This window comes from Panulirus ornatus, chromosome 56 (assembly GCF_036320965.1).
Source record: "Panulirus ornatus isolate Po-2019 chromosome 56, ASM3632096v1, whole genome shotgun sequence".
Lineage (NCBI taxonomy): Eukaryota > Metazoa > Arthropoda > Malacostraca > Decapoda > Palinuridae > Panulirus > Panulirus ornatus.
This window is the reverse complement of record NC_092279.1, coordinates 32,213,757-32,234,998: the sequence shown is the minus strand read 5'-3', so window position 1 is coordinate 32,234,998 and position 21,242 is coordinate 32,213,757. Positions and strand designations below refer to the sequence as shown.

Sequence of the window (21,242 nt, the reverse complement as noted above, 5' to 3'; positions counted from 1 at the left end):
GATTGACGAAGAGGATATATGTGTCAGAGGTGGAGGGAACGAGGAGAAGTGGGAAACCAAATTGGAGGTGGAAAGATGGAGTGAAAAAGATTTTGAGTGACTGGGGCCTGAACATGCAGGAGGGTGAAAGGCGTGCAAGGAATAGAGTGAACTGGAACGATGTGGTATACTGGGGTTGACATGCTGTCAATGGATTGAACCAGGGCATGTGAAGCGTTTGGGGCAAACCATGGAAAGTTTTGTGGGGCCTGGATGTGGAAAGGGAGCTGTGGTTTCTGTGCATTATACATGAAAGCTAGAGACTGAGTGTGTACGAATGTGGCCTTTGCTGTATTTTCCTAGCGCTACCTCGCATGCATGCAGGGGGAGAGAGTTGTCATTTCATGTGTGGCGAGGTGGCGACGGGAATGAATAAAGTCAGCAAGTATGAATTATGTACATGTGTATATGTGTATATGTCTGTGTATGTATATAAATGTATACGTTCAAATGTATAGGTATGTACTACCTCTGACGTGAGAAACAGCGATCATGTATGGTAAATGAATAAATAAATAAATAAATTGGCAGATTGGCAGAATACATGCATAGTGCCATTGTACAAAGGCAAAGGGGATAAAGGTGAGTGTTCAAATTACAGAGGTATGAGTTTGTTGAGTATTCCTGGGAAATCATATGGGAGGGTATTGATTGAGAGGGTGAAGGCATGTTGTTTAATTTGTTTATGGATGGGGCTCTTAGGGAGGGGAATGCAAGAGTTTTGCAAAGAGGGGCAAGTTTGCAGCCTTTTGTGGATGAGAGGGCTTGGGAAGTGAGTCAGTTGTTGTTTGCTGATGATACAGTGCTGGTGGCTGATTCAGGTGAGAAACTGCAGAAGCTGAAGACTGAGTATGGTAAAGTGTGTGAAAGAAGAAAGCTGAGAGTAAATATGAATAAGAGCAAGGTTATTAGGTTCAGTAGGGTTGAGGGACAAGTCAACTGGGAGGTAAGTTTGAATGAAGAAAAACTGGAGGAAGTGAAGTGTTTTAGATATCTGGGAGGGGATTCAGCAGTGGATGGAACCATGGAAGTGGAAGTAAGTCACAGAGTGGGGGAGGGGGCAAAGGTTCTGGGAGTGTTAAAGAATGTGTGGAAGGCGAGAATGTTATCTCGGAGCAAAAATGGGTATGTTTGAAGGAGTAGTGGTTCCAACAATGTTATATGGGTGCAAGGCATGGGCTATAGATAGGGTTGTGTGGAGGAGGGTGGATGTGTTGCACATGAGATGTTTGAGGACAACATGTGGTGAGAGGTGGTGTGACTGAGTAACGTAAGGGTAAGAGAAATGTGTGGTAATAAAAAAAGTGTGGTTGAGAGAGCAGAAGAGGGTGTATTGAAATGGATTGGTCACATGGAGAGTATGAGTGAGGAAAGATTGACAAAGAAGATATATGTGTCAGAGGTGGAGGGAATGAAGAGAAGTGGGAGGTGGAAGGATGGAATGAAAAAGATTTTGAGCGATCAGGGCCTGAACATACAGGAGGGTGAAAGACGTGCAAGGAATAGAGTGAATTGGAACGATGTGGTATACCAGAGTCGACGTCCTGTCAATGGATTGAACCAGGACAATGGAAAGCTTTGTAGGGCCTGGATGTGGAAAGGGAGATGTGGTTTCCGCGCATTACACATGACAGCTAGAGAATGCATGTGACCGAATGTGGCCTTTGTTGTCTTTTCCTAGAGCTACCTCGTGCACCTGTGGGGGGAAGGGCTGCCATTTCATGTGTGGAGGGTGGCGATGGGAATGGATGAAGGCAGCAAGTATGAATATGTACAATTGTATCTATGTATATGCCTGTATATGTATGTATATGTTGAAATGTATAGGTATAAGAGCATAGTTGGGTGTTTATGTATATACATGAGTATGTGGGTGGGTTGGGCCATTCTTTATCTGTTTCCTTGTGCTACCTCGCTAAAACACAGGAGACAGTGACAAAGTATAATAAATAATACATAAAAGAATAGTGAAACACAAAAGAGAATTATCATATAATATGACTGCATTGTGAGATGTGCATATAATACACTATTAAGGTAGACATGTCATATGCTTGGCAGTTTCAGCCTGTTTTCATTTAGTGATTCACCATGCACATGGGTAACATATGAGAGGGTTGATGAAGATGCCTTATGCAAATTCATACAACTGTATAGTGTAAGAGGAAAGGTACTAGAAGCTGTGAAAAGGTTTTATCGAGTGTAAGGCATGTTTGCAAGGAGCTAGAGGGTAACTAGTTCCTAGTAAAGATGGGACAACAGTAGAGGTGTGTGTGTGATGTCTCCATGGCTGTTTGATTTGTTTATAAATCAAGTGGTGAGGGAGGTATATGCAAGTTCATAGAAAGAGGGGTGAGTATGCAGTCTGAAGTGGGTGAGAGGGGGATGGAAAGTGTCAGATAGGCACTGATAGCTGATATGAATGAGACTCTGAAGAGGTTGGTTTCTCAATTAGGGAGAAAGTGTGAAAGGAGGAAGTTGAAAGTACATGTGACCAAAAGCAAGGCTATTAGGTTGTAAGTTTAAATGGAGAATATTTTGAGGAAGTGTAGTGTTTTGAATATCTAGCAGTAGACATGGTAGCAAATGGTGCCATGGAAGTAGATGCAAGTCACAGGGTAAGTGAGGGAGTTAAGGGTCTAGGAGCATTAAGGGATGTGTGGAAAGAGAGTTCATTTCCTGTAGAGGCAAAAATGGTTATGTTTGAAGGGAAAGTAATCCCAACACTACTGTATGGATGCAAAGCATGGGCCTACAGCTATGGCTACAAATGAGTATGTGTGGAGAAGGGTGGATGTGATGGAGATGAAATATTCAAAGACAGTATGAGGCATGAGGTGGTTTCATCATGTACAAAATAAATGAGTAATAAGAGACAGATACAGTCACCCTCTTCTCTGTATTGTTGACTGGTTGGTAAGGTTATTTAATGTATGTATGACTCATGGTGAGGTGCCTGAGGATTGGCGGAATGCGTGCATAGTGCCATTGTACAAAGGCAAAGGGGATAAGAGTGAGTGCTCAAATTACAGAGGTATAAGTTTGTTGAGTATTCCTGGTAAATTATATGGGAGGGTATTGATTGAGAGGGTGAAGGCATGTACAGAGCATCAGATTGGGGAAGAGCAATGTGGTTTCAGAAGTGGTAGAGGATGTGTGGATCAGGTGTTTGCTTTGAAGAATGTATGTGAGAAATACTTAGAAAAGCAAATGGATTTGTATGTAGCATTTATGGATCTGGAGAAGGCATATGATAGAGTTGATAGAGATGCTCTGTGGAAGGTATTAAGAATATATGGTGTGGGAGGCAAGTTGTTAGAAGCAGTGAAAAGTTTTTATCGAGGATGTAAGGCATGTGTACGTGTAGGAAGAGAGGAAAGTGATTGGTTCTCAGTGAATGTAGGTTTGCGGCAGGGGTGTGTGATGTCTCCATGGTTGTTTAATTTGTTTATGGATGGGGTTGTTAGGGAGGTAAATGCAAGAGTCTTGGAAAGAGGGGCAAGTATGAAGTCTGTTGGGGATGAGAGAGCTTGGGAAGTGAGTCAGTTGTTGTTCGCTGATGATACAGCGCTGGTGGCGGATTCATGTGAGAAACTGCAGAAGCTGGTGACGGAGTTTGGTAAAGTGTGTGGAAGAAGAAAGTTAAGAGTAAATGTGAATAAGAGCAAGGTTATTAGGTACAGTAGGGTTGAGGGTCAAGTCAATTGGGAGGTGAGTTTGAATGGAGAAAAACTGGAGGAAGTGAAGTGTTTTAGATATCTGGGAGTGGATCTGTCAGCGGATGGAACCATGGAAGCGGAAGTGGATCATAGGGTGGGGGAGGGGGCAAAAATTTTGGGAGCCTTGAAAAATGTGTGGAAGTCGAGAACATTATCCCGGAAAGCAAAAATGGGTATGTTTGAAGGAATAGTGGTTCCAACAATGTTGTATGGTTGTGAGGCGTGGGCTATGGATAGAGTTGTGCGCAGGAGGATGGATGTGCTGGAAATGAGATGTTTGAGGACAATGTGTGGTGTGAGGTGGTTTGATCGAGTAAGTAACGTAAGGGTAAGAGAAATGTGTGGAAATAAAAAGAGCGTGGTTGAGAGAGCAGAAGAGGGTGTTTTGAAGTGGTTTGGGCACATGGAGAGAATGAGTGAGGAAAGATTGACCAAGAGGATATATGTGTCTGAGGTGGAGGGAACGAGGAGAAGAGGGAGACCAAATTGGAGGTGGAAAGATGGAGTGAAAAGGATTTTGTGTGATCGGGGCCTGAACATGCAGGAGGGTGAAAGGAGGGCAAGGAATAGAGTGAATTGGAGCGATGTGGTATACAGGGGTTGACGTGCTGTCAGTGGATTGAATCAAGGCATGTGAAGCGTCCGGGGTAAACCATGGAAAGCTGTGTAGGTATGTATATTTGCGTGTGTGGACGTATGTATGTACATGTGTATGGGGGGGGTTGGGCCATTTCTTTCGTCTGTTTCCTTGCGCTACCTCGCAAACGCGGGAGACAGCGACGAGGTATAAAAAAAAAAAAAAAAAAAAAAAAAGAGACAGATATAATAATAAGAAGAGTGTGTGCTAAAATGGTCTCAACATTATAAAGCATGAGTTAAGAAAAGTTGACAAGGAGGATATATGTGTCAGAAGTGGAGGGGAAAAAGAGAAAGAGAGACCTAACTGGAGATGGAAAGAGAGAGTGATAAAGATTTTGAATGCTTGGGACCTGAGCATGCAAGAGGGTGAAAGGCATGTATGGGATAGAGTGAATTGGAGCAGTGTGGCATACAGTTGGTGATGTGCTGTCAACACATTGAACTATGACATATAAAGCAGCTGGGGAAAAACATGGAAAGGTCAGTGGGGCCTGATTGTTAAACCATCATGGCACAGGCAAAAACATGCCAACTCAAAGGCCATCTCAGCTGAAAAGAAAAATGTTACAATAAAGGAATACAGAAATCAATCAAAGCTCCACAGGTGCTTATAGATCTGTAGAAAGGTTACATAAAGAGGGAGAGACAAAAGTTGGAAGAGAATTCCCTATTTAATTGCTCATAATAGTCAATTCTTGAGTAGCCAGCCTCCAAAGAGCAGCTTTGGGGAGCGGCAGCAACATGCATGCTTCAATCCCAAGCCTCAATAGCAGGAATGCATGCAGACAGCTCACCAGAGCAGTGGCCAAAATTTTACCTAAAGAAGAGAGAGAAAAAGCAGCAACATCACAGCGCACAAAAAGGAATGGAAAAAGACAAGTAATGCCCAGAGAATGACTGAGATAGAAAGCTTTTGATTCCACTCTTGCTAACAGTGAGATTGGAAAGCTTTTGATTCCACTCTTGCTAACAGTGAGGTTGGAAAGCTTTTGATTCCACTCCCATTGACAAAGAGGCGAACAAAGATCCATCCCAGTTTTGTGAGCAGTACTGCAAAACAGGAGAAATAACACCCTTGTGGATACGAGATAGCTACCCACAAAAAATTATGCACCTATATAACATCCCCAGCTTTAGGAAAGCAGACTTTCTGGTGCTGATTTATGTGTAATTTCCATGACAGAGTGGAGGATATGACCAAGCCCAACATGTTTATGTCATTGATGCTCTAAAATTTAACATAGAAAGAGATACAACTGTGTTCTAGCACCATAAACCTTAACCAGGTTACCGTTTCCCTATTCCAAGATGTTGAACAAAGGATAGAATGAGAAGAAATGTGTTCAGTACAAGACAGAGAGTGAGTAATGTAAGTAGGAGGAGGAGAGGGAGAGTGATATGAAATGTGTAAAGTGGAATCATCAGCATAAGACTGAATAGGGTAAGAGGTTGGATAGGGAAGATGTACTAAACCATGAAGGAGATAACTGTCTATAGGAAAAGGGGGAAGTCACTTCATCAACAACTACTGCAACAGAATGGCTGGAAATGAAGCTATACATGAACAGAGGAAAAAACTACTTATTCATTCATTTACTTATTTATTATACTTTGTCGCTGTCTCCCGCGTTAGCGAGGTAGCGCAAGGAAACAGATGAAAGAATGGCCCAACCCACCCACATACAATGTATATACATACACGTCCACACATGCACATATACATACCTATACATCTCAAAGTATACATATACACACACACAGACATATACATATACACACTTCCTGCCCTTATTCATTCCCATCGCCACCCTGCCACACATGAAATGACAGTCCCCTCCCCCCGCATGTGTGCGAGGTAGCGCTAGGAAAGACAACAAAGGCCACATTTGTTCACACTCAGTCTCTAGCTGTCATGTATAATGCACTGAAACCACAGCTCCCTTTCCACATCCAGTCCCACAAAATTTTCCATGGTTTACCCCAGACACTTCACATACCCTGGTTCAATCGAACGGCAGCACATCGACCCCAGTATACCACATTGTTCCAATTCACTCTATTCCTTGCACGCCTTTCACCCTCCTGCATGTTCAGGCCCCAATCGCTCAAAATCTTTTTCACTCCATCTTTCCACCTCCAATTTGGTCTCCCACTTATCAGCGTTCCCTCCACCTCTGACACGTATATCCTCTGCCAATCTTTCCTCACTCATTCTCTCCATGTGACCAAACCATTTCAAAACACCCTCTTCTGCTCTCTCAACCACACTCTTTTAATTACTACACATCTCTCTTACCCTTTCATTACTTACTCGATCAAACCACCTCACACCACATATTGTCCTCAAACATCTCATTTCCAGCACATCCACCCTCCTCCACACAACTCTATCAATAGCCCACGCCTTGCAACAACATAATATTGCTGAAACCACTATTCCTTCAAACATGCCCATTTTTGCTTTCCAAGATAACGTTCTCACCTTCCACACATTCTTCAACGCTCCCAGCATTTTTGCACCCTCCCCCATCCTATGACTCACTTCCGCTTCCATGGTTCCATCCGCTGCCAAATCCACTCCCAGATATCTAAAACACTTCACTTCCTCCAGTTTTTCTCCATTCAAACTTACCTTCTAATTGACTTGTCCCTCAACCCTACTGTACCTAATAACCTTGCTCTTATTCACATTTACTCTCAGCTTTCTTCTTACACAAACTTTACCAAACTCACTCACCAGATTCTGCAGTTTCTCACTCGAATCAGCCACCAGCACTGTATCATCGGCGAACAACTGACTCACTTCCCAAGCTCTCTCATCCACAACAGACTGCATACTTGCCCCTCTCTCCAAAACTCTTGCATTCACCTACCTAACAACCCCATCCATAAACAAATTAAACTACCATGGAGATATCACGCACTCCTGCCGCAAACCTACATTCACTGAGAACTAATCACTTTCCTCTCTTCCTACACGTACACATGCCTTACATCCTTGATAAAAACTTTTCACTGCTTCTAACAACTTGCCTCCCACACCATATATTCTTGATACCTTCCACAGAGCATCTCTATCAACTCTATCATATGCCTTTCTCCAGATCCATAAATGCTACATACAAATCCATTTGCTTTTCTAAGTATTTCTCACATACATTCTTCAAAGCAAACACCTGATCCACACATCCTCTACCACTTCTGAAACCACACTGCTCTTCCCTAATCTGATGCTCTATACATGCCTTCACCCTCTCAATCAATACCCTCCCATATGATTTCCCAGTACTCAACAAACCTATACCTCTGCAATTTGAGCACTCACCTTTATCCCCTTTGCCTTTGTGCAATGTCACTATGCAAGCATTCTGCCAATCCTCAGGCACCTCACCATGAGTCATACATACATTAAATAATCTTACCAACCAGTAAACAACACAGTCACCCCCTTTTTTAATAAATTCCACTGCAATGCCATCCAACCCTGCTGCCTTGCCAGCTTTCATCTTCTGCAAAGCTTTTAGTACCTCTTCTCTGTATACCAAATCATTCTCCCTAACTCTCTCACTTTGCACACCACCTCGACCAAAACACCCTATATCTGCCACTCAATCATCAAACACATTCAACAAACCTTGAAAATACTCACTCCATCTCCTTCTCACATCACCACTACTTGTTATCACCTCCCCATTAGCCCCCTTGTTATCACCTCCCCATTAGCCCCCTTCATTGAAGGTCCCATTTGTTCCCTTGTCTTACGCACTTTATTTACCCCCTTCCAAAACATCTTTTTATGCTCCCTAACATTTAATGATACTCTCTCACCCCAACTCTCATTTGCCCTCTTTTATACCTCTTGCACCTTTCTCTTGACCTCCTCCCTCTTTCTTTTATACATCTCCCACTCATTCTCTTTATTTCCCTGCAAAAATCATCCAAATACCTCTCTCTTCTCTTTCACTAATAATCTTACTTCCTCATCCCACCACTCACTACCCTTTCTAATCTGCCCACCTCCTACGCTTCTCATGCCACAAGCATCTTTTGCGCAAGCCATCACTGCTTCCCTAAATACATCCCATTCCTCCCCCACTCCCCTTACATCCTTTGATCTTACCTTTTTCTATTCTGTACCGTCTCTCCTGGTACTTCCTCACACAAGCCTCCTTCCCAAGCTCACTTACTCTCACCACTCTCTTCACCCCAACATTCTCTCTTCTTTTCTGAAAACCTCTACAAATCTTCACCTTCGCCTCCACAAGATAATGATCAGACATCCCTCCAGTTGCACCTCTCAGCACATCAACGTCCAAAAGGCTTTTTCGCGCACCTATCAATTAACAGGTAATCCAATAATGCTCTCTGGCCATCTCTCCTACTCACATACGTATACTTATGTATATCTCTCTTTTTAAACCAGGTATTCCCAATCACCAGTCCTATTTCAGTGCACAAATCTACAAGCTCTTCACCATTTCCATTTACAACACTGAACACCCCATGTACACCAATTATTCCCTAAACTGCCACATTACTCACTCGGTTGCTCCCAAAACACTTGCCTCTCGTGATGTTTCTTCTCATGCCTAGGTGCATTTGCACCAATAATCACCCATCTCTCCATCCACTTTCAGTTTTACCCATATCAATCTCAAGTTTACTTTCTTACACTCTATCACATACTCCCACCACTCCTGTTTCAGGAGTAGTGCTACTCCTTCCCTTGCTCTTGTCCTCTCACCAACCCCTGACTTTACTCCCAAGACATTCCCAAACCATAAAGCAAAAACTTAAGCAGCATCTTATCAGATGCTTAAGAGATGCTTATGGTCATGACAAAATCTTCCCAAAATCCCTGAGAGATGAGGAGCTGATGCGAGTTACACAGGAGAGAAGACCACCAGTAGACCTACCACTGGAAAATTCATAGTGGTGATCAAAGGGAAAGAAATGGGATTCTTTGTGTTTAATCAAGTGAGTTAAGAGAAGTTTGAAAGAATCTGGAGATAGCACAAGGGAGAGCAATGTGGCAATAGATGAAAGAGTTTAAGCTGTCACCTTTCTTATGGGATGGGCTGTAACTAGGCATGCTTCCAAAATGAAGGAAAAGTCTGGGTTTTCATACCAAGGCGATGCAGGCAAGCAAGAATTAGAGCTAGTTCAGAGGCACAATCACATATGACTCCAGGAAGTATGCCAACTGGGCCACATGCTTTTCCTACTTGGAGCTGGGAGAGCTCTTGGAAGATCTTACATGAGAAATATAGATGACATATGCTCAGTGGTAGCAGATGAGGGCAAAGAATTAGATACAGAATTGTCTAACAGTGAATCTGAGGAAAATTAGGTACTATAACATACCTGAGAAGGTATTGCCCTATCAAGTGTTAACTGTTCAACTAAATCCAAATTCTAGCTATGCATACCTTCAATCAAATATAAATTTGCCTGTCATTCAAATATTTCTCAAAAAGTTTCATGAAATGACAAACCTGTATAACCATCATAGCAGAGGCACTTGTAATCCTTTACAAAGTCGGAACAAGTCGAACCATGCTGGCATGGAGATGACTCACAGTCATCAATATTTACTTCACACTGCGGTCCTTTGAAGCCGGTATCACTACAGTTACATGTGTAGTGGTTGATGCCATCAGTGCAAACACCCTCATTCATACAAGGGTCTGACTAGAATGTAACATGTGAGCATACTCTTATTATTAAAACATCAAAATATTAAAAAATAAACTCTAAAGTAATAACTTTAAAACATTTACACCATGTACTTATAAAATAATAATCAATGGTCTCTAGGAAAAGCAGAAAAGGAATGAAATAATTAATCAACCAATTAAGTGAAAAGAGTTAGGCAACTTAAATAGAATGGAACTTCAAACACCATGCTTGCCAGTGAAACTTACAGAAGAGCATATGAATGAAGAAAAAAAATTATATCAAATATATTGTGAATGAAAAATGTAGTACATAAACATGTGATTATAAAACCAATACAGTATTTACATGGCAAAAACTATCAAACATAACCAAACAAGCAAAAGGAAATGCATACCTCACACTCATCAATATTGGTGGAGCAAAGCTTGTCAGCAAAGCCAGGCAGGCACTCACAAGTGAAGGTGGCAATACCGTCATCGCAGGTAGCATTATTCTGACATGGGGCACTTGCACACTCGTCAATGTCAATATCACAGTCAGTGCCTGTAAAACCAGGCTGGCATACACACTCATAACCATTAATTCTGTTGATGCAGGTACCACTATTGCGACATGGTCGAGAAAGGCACTCGTCAAACTCCAGGTTGCAGTGGTCTCCAGAGAATCCAGGGCGACAGTAACACTGGTATGACCCATTAGTGTTCTCACAGATACCGTTGACACAAGGACGCAGCAATTCACATTCATCTACATCGTTTTCACAATTATGACCTGAAAAAACAATAATAAAAGAATCAAATGGAAGTTTCTTATAATGAAAACTTTGATCTATCTAACATGTATATCTCTAACACCTGTTCCCTCCAGGAACTCTCATCAAAGGAGTGCCCATGGCAAGAGAGTCTCCAATTATCTCTATCCTTAAATGCCTCCTATACATACACCATTCCACTTATTCTTTAACTATGCATGATATAAGGGTAGAAGTACCCCTATTCAACATGACAGTATGGAGGAAGTGAAGTGTTTTAGATATCTGAGAGTGGACTTGGCAGCAAATGGACCAATGGAAGCGGAAGTGAGTCACAGGATGGGGAAGGGGGCAAAGATTCTAGGAGTGATGAAGAATGTGTGGAAAGAGAGAATGTTATCTCGAGAGCAAAAATGGGTAGGTTTGAAGGAACAGTAGTTCCAACAATATTACATGGTTGTGAGGCATGGGTTATAGATATAGATGGAGAAGGGTGGATGTGTTGGAAATGAAATATCTGAGGACAATGCATGGTGTTAGGTGGTTTGATCAAGCAAATAATGAAAGGATAAGAGAGATATGAGGTATTAAAAAGAGTATGGTTGAGAGGGCAGAAGAGGGTGTGCTGAAATGACTTGGACATATGGAGAGAAAGAGTGAGGAAAGGTTGACAAAGAGAATACATGCGTCAGGTGTATGGAATAAGAAGTGGGAGACCAAACTGGAGGTGGAAGGATGGAATGAAAAAGATTTTGAGTGATTGGGGCCTAAACATACAGTAGGGGGAGAGGCAGGCGAGGAATAGAGTGAACTGAAATGATGTGGTATACCAGGGTTGACATGCTGTCAATGGACTGAACCAGGGCATGTGAAACGTCTGGGGTAAAACATGGAAAGGTCTGTGGGACCTGGATTTGGACAGGGAGCTGTGGTTTCAGTGCATTACACATGATAGATTGAGATTGAGTGTGAACAAATATGGCTTTTTTTTCTGTTTCCTGGCACTACCTTGCTGAAGCAAGGCCAGTGATGCTGTATCCTGTGGGGCAGGTTGGCACCAGGAATGGATTGAAGGCAAGCAAGTATGAATATGTACATGAGTATATATGTATATGTATATGTATAAATGATGATATGTATATGTATGTGTATGTATATGAGTATGGGCGTTTATGTATATATATGTGTATGAGATGAGAGCAAGTGACGTGAGGGGAGTGGGTGAGGAATGGAATGTATGTAGGGAAGCAGTAATGGTATGTGCAAAAGATGCATGTGGCAAAAGAAAGATTGGAGGTGGGCAGATAAGAAAGGGCAGTGAGTGGTGGGATGAAGTAAAGTTGTTAGAGAAAGAGAAAAGAGAGGTGTTTGGACGATACAAACAAGGAAGGAGTGCAAATGACAGGGTAATGTATAAAGGAAAGTGGAAGGAGGTCAAGAGGAGGGTGCAAGGGTTGAAAAAGGGGGTAAATGAGAGCTGGGGTGAGACAGTACCATAAAATTTTAGAGAGAATAAAGAGTTCTGGAAGGAGGTAAGTAACGTGCATAAGACAAGAGAACAAATGAGAACATCAGTGAAGGGGGCAAGGGTGGGGGGGGGTTAGTAATAACAGGTAGTGATGAAGCAAGGAGACAGAGTATTTTGAAGGTTTCTAGAATGTGTTTGATGATAGAGTGGCAGATGTAGGGTGCTTTGGTTGTTGTGGTGTGCAAAGTACGAGGGTTAGGGAGAATGGCTTGGTTAAAAGGGAAGAGGTGGTGAAAGCTTTGTGGAGGCGGTGGGTTTGGATGATGTTGCGGTGGAGTTTGTTGAGAAAGAGGGTGGCTATGTTGTTGATTGGCAGGTGGGGATATTCAATGTATGTGTGGATCATGGTGAAGTGCCAGAGGATTGGTGGAATGCATGCATAGTGCAATTGTACAAACGCAAAGGGGATAAAGGTGAATGTTCAAACTAAAGAGGCATAAGTTTATTGGGTATTCCTGGGAAATTGCATGGGAGGGTATTAAATGAGGGGGTTAAGGCATGTACAAAGCATCAGATTGGGGAAGAGTGGTGTGGTTTCAGAAGTGGTGGAGGATATGTGGAACAGGTGTTTGCTTTGAAGAATGTGTGAGACATACTTAGAAAGACAGATGGATTTGTAACATTTATGGATCTGGAGAAGGCATATGAGAGAGATGCCTTGTGGAAGGTCTTAAGATTATATGGTGTAGGAAGTAAGCTGCTTGAAGTGAAAAGTTTTTACCAAGGATGTAAGGCATGTGTGCGAGTAGGAAGAGAGGAAAGTGATTGGTTCCCAAAGAAGGTTGGTTTCTGGCAGAGGTGTGTGATGTCCTCATGGTTGTTTAATTTGTTTATGGATGGGATGGTTGGGGAGGTAAAGGCAAGAGTTTTAGAGAGAGGGGCATGTATCCAGTCTGTCGGGTATGAGAGGGCCTGGGAAGTGAGTCAGTTGTCGTTTGCTGATGATACAGCTCTGGTGGCTGATTTAAGGGAGAAACTGCAAAAGCTGGTGACTGAGTTTGGAAAAGTGTGAGAAGGGAGAAAGCTGAAAGTAAATGTGAATAAGAGCAAGGTTATTTGGTTCTGTAGGGTTAAAGGACAAGTTGATTGAGAGGTAAGTTTGAATGGAGAAAAATTGGAGGAAGTGAAGTGTCTTAGATATCTGGGAGTGGACTTGGCAACAAATGGAACCATGGAAACAGAAGTGAGTCACAAGGTGGGGGAGGGGCAAAGGTTTTGGGAGCACTAAAGAATGTGTGGAAGGAGAGAACATTATCTCGGAGCAAAAACAGGTATGTTTGAAGGAACAGTAGTTCCAACAATATCATATGGTTGAGAGGCATGGGCTATACATAGGGTTGTATGGAGGAGGGTGGATGCACTGGATATATAATGTTTGAGGACAGTCAGTGGTGTGAGGGGGTTTGATCGAGTAAGTAATGAAAGGGTAATAGAGATGTGTGAAAATAAAAAAAGTGTGGATGAGAGAACAGAAGGGGATGTGTTGAAATGGTAAGGACATATGGGGAGAATGAGTGAGGAAAGATTGACAAAGAATCCTCTTTGTCAATCTCTGTGTCATAGGTGAAGGGAACAAGAAGTGGAAGACCAAATTGGAGGTGGAAGAATGGAATGAAAAAGATTTTGAACAATTGGGACCTGCACATACAGGAGGGTGAGTGGAGCGCAAGGAATAGAATGAAATGGAACGATGTGGTATACTGGAGTCGACATGCTGTCAATGGACAGAACCAGGGCATGTAAATGTCTGGGGTAAACAATGGAAAGGTTTGTGGGGCCTGGATGTGGTTAGGAAGCTGTAGTTTCGGTGTATTACACATGACACCTACAGACTGTGGGGCCTGGATGTGGATAGGAAGCTGTTGTTTTGGTGCATCATACAAGACAGCTTGAGATTGAATGTGAACAAATGGACCTCTTTTATCTGTTTTCCTGGCACTACCTCACTGAGGAAGGAGGAAGCAATTCTGTTTCCTGTGGGACAGGGTAGTGCCAGTAATGGATGAAGGCAAGCAAGTATGAATATGAACATGTATCTATATGTATATGTCTGTATATGTATATGTATAAATATGTGTTTATGTTGATACATATATGTATGTAGATTTCTATCCCTGGGGATAGGGGAGAAAGAATACTTCCCACACATTTCTCACGTGTTGTAGAAGGCGACTAAAGGGCACGGGAGTGGGGGGCTAGAAACCCTCCCCTCCTTGTATTTTAACTTTCTAAAAGGGGAAGCAGAAGGAGTCATGCGGGGAGTGTTCATCCTCCTCAAAGGCTCAGATTGGGGTGTCTAAATGTGTGTGGATGTAACCAAGATGAGAAAAAACGAAAGATAGGAAGTATGTCTGAGGAAAGGAAGCTGGATGTTTTGGCTCTGAGTGAAATGAAGCTCAAGGGTAAAGAGGAAGAGTGGTTTGTGAATGTCTTGGGAGTAAAGTCAGGGGTTAGTGAGAGGACAAGAGCAGGGGAAGGAGTAGCACTACTCCTGAAACAGGAGTGGTGGGAGTATGTGACAGAGTGTAAGAAAGTAAACTCTAGATTGATATGGGTAAAACTGAAAGTGGATGGAGAGAGATGGGTGATTATTGGTGCATATGCACCTGTCCATGAGAAGAAAGATCATGAGAGGCAAGTGTTTTGGGAGCAGCTGAGTGAGTGTGTTAGTAGTTTTGATGCAAGAGACCGGGTTATAGTGAGGGGTGATTTGAATGCAAAGGTGAGTAATGTGGCAGTTGAGGGAATAATTGGTGTACATGGGGTGTTCAGTGTTGTAATTGGAAATGGTGAAGAGCTTGTGGATTTGTGTGCTGAAAAAGGACTGGTGATTGGGAATGCCTGGTTTAAAAAGAGGCAGGAGGTCAAGATAATGGTACAAAAAGGGTAAAAGAGGGCAATAAGAGTTGGGGTGAGAGAGTATCATTAAATTTTAGGGAGAAGAGGTAGTAAAAGCTTTGCGGAAGATGAAAGCCGGCAAGGCAGCAGGTTTGGATGGTATTGCAGTGGAATTTATTAAAAAAGGGGATGACTGTATTATTGACTGGTTGGTAAGGTTATTTAATGTATGTATGACTCATGGTCTGTTGGGGATGAGAGAGCTTGGGAAGTGAGTCAGTTGTTGTTCGCTGATGATACAGCGCTGGTGGCTGATTCATGTGAGAAACTGCAGAAGCTGGTGACTGAGTTTGGTAAAGTGTGTGAAAGAAGAAAGTTAAGAGTAAATGTGAATAAGAGCAAGGTTATTAGGTACAGTAGGGTTGAGGGTCAAGTCAATTGGGAGGTAAGTTTGAATGGAGAAAAACTGGAGGAAGTAAAGTGTTTTAGATATCTGGGAGTGGATCTGGCAGCGGATGGAACCATGGAAGCGGAAGTGGATCATAGGGTGGGGGAGGGGGCGAAAAATCCTGGGAGCCTTGAAGAATGTGTGGAAGTCGAGAACATTATCTCGGAAAGCAAAAATGGGTATGTCTGAAGAATAGTGGTTCCAACAATGTTGTATGGTTGCGAGGCATGGGCTATGGATAGAGTTGTGCGCAGGAGGGTGGATGTGCTGGAAATGAGATGTTTGAGGACAACGTGTGGTGTGAGGTGGTTTGATCGAGTAAGTAACGTAAGGGTAAGAGAGATGTGTGGAAATAAAAAGAGCGTGGTTGAGAGAGCAGAAGAGGGTGTTTTGAAATGGTTTGGGCACATGGAGAGAATGAGTGAGGAAAGATTGACCAAGAGGATATATGTGTCAGAGGTGGAGGGAACGAGGAGAAGTGGGAGACCAAATTGGAGGTGGAAAGATGGAGTGAAAAAGATTTTGTGTGATCGGGGCCTGAACATGCAGGAGGGTGAAAGGAGGGCAAGGAATAGAGTGAATTGGATCGATGTGGTATACCGGGGTTGATGTGCTGTCAGTGGATTGAATCAGGGCATGTGAAGCGTCTGGGGTAAACCATGGAAAGCTGTGTAGGTATGTATATTTGTGTGTGTGGACGTATGTATATACATGTTGTATGGGGGTGGGTTGGGCCATTTCTTTCGTCTGTTTCCTTGCACTACCTTGCAAACGCGGGAGACAGCGACAAAGCAAAAAAAAAAAAAAAAAAAAAAGACTCATGGTGAGGTGCCTGAGGACTAGTGGAATGCGTGCATAGTGCCACTGTACAAAGGCAAAGGGGATAAGAGTGAGTGCTCAAATTACAGAGGTATAAGTTTGTTGAGTATTCCTCGTAAATTATATGGAAGGGTATTGATTGAGAGGGTGAAGGCATGTACAGAGCATCAGATTGGGGAAGAGCAGTGTGGTTTCAGAAGTGGTAGAGGATGTGTGGATCAGGTGTTTGCTTTGAAGAATGTATGTGAGAAATACTTAGAAAAGCAAATGGATTTGTATTTAGCATTTATGGATCTGGAGAATGCATATGATAGAGTTGATAGAGATGCTCTGTGGAAGGTATTAAGAATATATGGTGTGGGTGGCAAGTTGTTAGAAGCAGTGAAAAGTTTTTATCGAGGATGTAAGGCATGTGTACGTATAGGAAGAGAGGAAAGTGATTGGTTCTCAGTGAATGTAGATTTGTGGCAGGGGTGTGTGATGTCTCCATGGTTGTTTGATTTGTTTATGGATGGGGTTGTTAGGGAGGTAAATGCAAGAGTTTTGGAAAGAGGGGCAAGTATGAAGTCTGTTGGGGATGAGAGAGCTTGGGAAGTGAGTCAGTTGTTGTTCGCTGATGATACAGCGCTGGTGGCTGATTCATGTGAGAAACTGCAGAAGCTGGTGACTGAGTTTGGTAAAGTGTGTGATAGAAGAAAGTTAAGAGTAAATGTGAATAAGAGCAAGGTTATTAGGTACAGTAGGGTTGAGGGTCAAGTCAATTGGGAGGTAAGTTTGAATGGAGAAAAACTGGAGGAAGTAAAGTGTTTTAGATATCTGGGAGTGGATCTGGCAGCGGATGGAACCATGGTAGCGGAAGTGGATCATAGGGTGGGGGAGGGGGCGAAAATCCTGGGAGCCTTGAAGAATGTGTGGAAGTCGAGAACATTATCTCGGAAAGCAAAAATGGGTATGTTTGAAGGAATAGTGGTTCCAACAATGTTATATGGTTGCGAGTCGTGGGCTATGGATAGAGTTGTGCGCAGGAGGATGGATGTGCTGGATATGAGATGTTTGAGGACAATGTGTGGTGTGAGGTGGTTTGATCGAGTAAGTAACGTAAGGGTAAGAGAGATGTGTGGAAATAAAAAGAGCGTGGTTGAGAGAGCAGAAGAGGGTGTTTTGAAATGGTTTGGGCACATGGAGAGAATGAGTGAGGAAAGATTGACCAAGAGGATATATGTGTCAGAGGTGGAGGGAACGAGGAGAAGTGGGAGACCAAATTGGAGGTGGAAAGATGGAGTGAAAAAGATTTTGTGTGATCAGGGCCTGAACATGCAGGAGGGTGAAAGGAGGGCAAGGAATAGAGTGAATTGGATCGATGTGGTGTACTGGGGTTGACGTGCTGTCAGTGGATTGAATCAGGACATGTGAAGCGTCTGGGGTAAACCATGGAAAGCTGTGTAGGTATGTATATTTGCGTGTGTGGACGTATGTATATACATGTGTATGGGGGTGGGTTGGGCCATTTCTTTCGTCTGTTTCCTTGCGCTACCTCGCAAACGCGGGAGACAGCGGCAAAAAAAAAAAAAAAAATGATGTTCTAGAAGGAGGTAAATAAAGTGCGTAAGACAAGGGAACAAATGGAAACTTCAGTGAAGGGGCTAATGGGGAGGTGATAACAAGTAGTGGTGATGTGAGAAGGAGATGGAGTGAGTATTTTCAAGGTGTGTTGAATGTGTTTGATGATAGAGTGGCAGATATAGGGTGTTTTGGTTGAGGTGGTGTGCAAAGTGAGAGGGTTAGGGAGCATGATTTGGTAAACAGAGAAAAGGTAGTAAAAGCTTTGCGGAAGATGAAAGCTGGCAAGGGAGCAGGTTTGGATGGTATTGCAGTGGAATAATATTAAAAAAGGGGGTGACTGTATTGTTGACTGGTTGGTAAGGTTATTCAATATATGTATGACTCATGGTGAGGTGCCTGACGATTGGTGGAATGCTTGCATAGTGCCATTGTACAAAGGCAAAAGGGATAAAAGTGAGTGCTCAAGTTACAAAGGTATAAGTTTGTTGAGTATTCCTGGTAAATTATATGGGAGGATATTGATTGAAAGGGTGATGGCATATACAGAGCATCAGATTGGGGAAGAGCAGGGTGGTTTCAAAAGTGGTAGGGGATGTGTGGATCAGGTGTTTGCTTTGAAGAATGTTTGTGAGAAATACTTAGAAAAGCAAATGGATTTGTATGTAGCATTTATGGATCTGGAGAAGGCATATGATAGAGTTGATATAGATGCTCTGTGGAAGGTAATAAGAATAATTGGTGAAGGAGGCAAGTTGTTAGAAGCAGAGAAAAGTTTTTATCAAGGATGTAAGGCATGTGTACGTGTAGGAAGAGAGGAAAGTGAGTGGTTCTCAGTGAATGTTGGTTTGTGGTTGGGGTGTGTGATGTCTCCATGGTTGTTTAATTTGCTTATGGATAGGGTTGTTAGGGAGGTGAATGCAAGAGTTTTGGAAAGAGGGGCAAGTATGCAGTCTGTTGTGGATGAAAGAGCTTGGGAAGTCATTTGTTGTTTGCTGATGATACAGCGCTGGTGGCTGAATCATGTGAGAAACTGCAGAATCTGGTGAGTGAGTTTGGTAAAGTGTGTGAAAGAAGAAAGTTGAGAGTAAATGTGAATAAGAGCAAGGTTATTAGGTACAGTAGGGTTGAGGGACAAGTCAATTGGGAGGTAAGTTTGAATGGAGAAAAACAGGAGGAAGTGAACTGTTTTAGATATCTGAGAGTGGATTTGGCAGTGGATGGAACCATGGAAGTGGTAGTGAATCATAAGGTGGGGGAGGGGGCGAAAGTTCTGGGAGCATTGAAAAATGTGTGGAAGTGGAGAACAATATCTCGGAAAGCAAAAACAGGTATGTTTGAAGAAATAGTGGTTCCAACAATGTTATATGGTTGTGAGGCATGGGCTATGGATAGAGTTGTGCACAGGAGGGTGGATGTGCTGGAAATGAGATGTTTGAGGACAATATGTGGTGTGAGGTGATTTGATCGAGTAAGTAATAATAGGATAAGAGAGATGTGTGGTAATAACAAAAATGTGTGGTTGAGAGAGCAGAAGAAGGGTGTTTTGAAATGGTTTGGTCACATGGAAAGAATGAATGAGGAAAGATTAACCAAGAGGATATATGTGTCAGAGGTGGAGGGAATGAGGAGAAGTGGGAGACCAAATTGGAGGTGGAAAGATGGAGTGAAAAAGATTTTGAGTGATTGGGGTCTGAACACGCAGGAGGGTGAAAGGTGTGCAAGGAATAGAGTGAATTGGAACGATATGGTATACCAGGGTCAACGTGCTGTCAATGGATTGAACCAGGGCATGTGAAGCGTCTGGGGTAAACCATGGAAAGTGCTGTGGGGCCTGAAAGTGGAAAGGGAGCTGTTGTTTCGGTGCATTATATATGACACCTAGAGACTGTGAACGAATGGGGCCTTTGTTGTCTTTTCCTAGCGCTACCTCGTGCACATGTGGGGGGAGGGGGTTGTTATTTCATGTGTGGCAGGGTGGCAAATGGGAATGAATAAAGGCAGACAGTATGAATTATGTACATGTGTATATATGTGTGTCAGTGTGTGTATATACATGTATATGTTGAGATGTATAGGTATGTATATTTGCGTGTGTGGATGTGTATGTATATACATGTGCAAGTGGGTGGGTTGGGCCATTCTTTTGTCTGTTTCTCTGTGCTACCTCGCTAATATAGGAGACAGCAATAAAGTAAAATAAATGAATAAATACATAAGTATACGTATGTAAGTAGGAGAGATGGCCAGAGAGTGTTATTGGATTACGTGTTAATTGATAGGCACGCGAAAGAGACTTCCAGATGTTAATGTGCTGAGAGGTGCAACTGGAGGGATGTCTGATCATTATCTTGTGGAGGCGAAGGTGAAGATTTGTACAGGTTTTCAGAAAAGAAGAGAGAATGTTGGGGTGAAGAGAGTGGTGAGAGTAAGTGAGCTTGGGAAGGAGACTTGCATGAGGAAGTACCAGGAGAGACTGAGTACAGAATGGAAAAAGGTGAGAACAAAGGACGTAAGGAGTGTGGGTGTGGAATGGGATGTATTTAGGGAAGCAGTGATGGCTTGCGCAAAAGATGCTTGTGGCATGAGAAGCATGGAAGGTGGGCAGATTAGAAAGGTTAGTGAGTGGTGGGATGAAGAAGTAAGATCATTAGTGAAAGAGAAGAGAGAGGCATTTGGATGATTTTTGCAAGGAAATAATGCAAATGACTGGGAGATGTATAAAAGAAAGAGGCAGGAGGTCAAGAGAAAGGTGCATGAGGTGAAAAAGAGGGCAAATGAGAGTTGGGGTGAGAGAGTATCATTAGAATTTAGGGAAAATAAATGTTTTGGAAGGAGGTAAATAAAGTGCATAAGACAAGGGAACAAATGGAAGCATCAGTGAAGGGGGCTAATGGGGAGGGGATAACAAGTAGTGGTGATGTGAGAAGGAGATGGAGTGAGTATTTTGAAGCTTTGTTGAATGTGTTTGATGCCAGAGTCCCAGATATAGGGTGTCTTGGTCGAGGTGGTGTGCAAAGTGAGAGGGTTAGGGAAAATAATTTGGTAAACAGAGAAGAGGTAGTAAAAGCTTTGCGGAAGATGAAAGCCGGCATGGCAGCGGGTTTGGATATTATTGCAGTGGAATTTATTAAAAAAGGGGGTGGTTGTATTGTTGACTGGTTGGTAAGGTTATTCAATGTATGTGAGACTCATGGTGAGGTGCCTGAGGATTGGCGGAAT

At 42.7% G+C, this 21,242-nt stretch overlaps 1 protein-coding gene across 2 annotated transcripts in view; it reads right to left on the bottom strand.

Moving 5' to 3' along the window:
- Positions 1 to 21,242, bottom strand: part of crb (cell polarity complex component crumbs) — a 642,968-nt gene that overhangs the window by 282,690 nt on the left and 339,036 nt on the right. For both annotated transcript variants that reach the window (XM_071694202.1, XM_071694201.1), the window contains exons 16-17: positions 10,471 to 10,847; positions 9,893 to 10,088 (exon numbers count right to left, since the gene is read on the bottom strand). In XM_071694202.1, the coding sequence (XP_071550303.1) occupies positions 9,893 to 10,088; positions 10,471 to 10,847 (573 nt within the window). The remainder of the gene's footprint in view (positions 1 to 9,892; positions 10,089 to 10,470; positions 10,848 to 21,242) is intronic.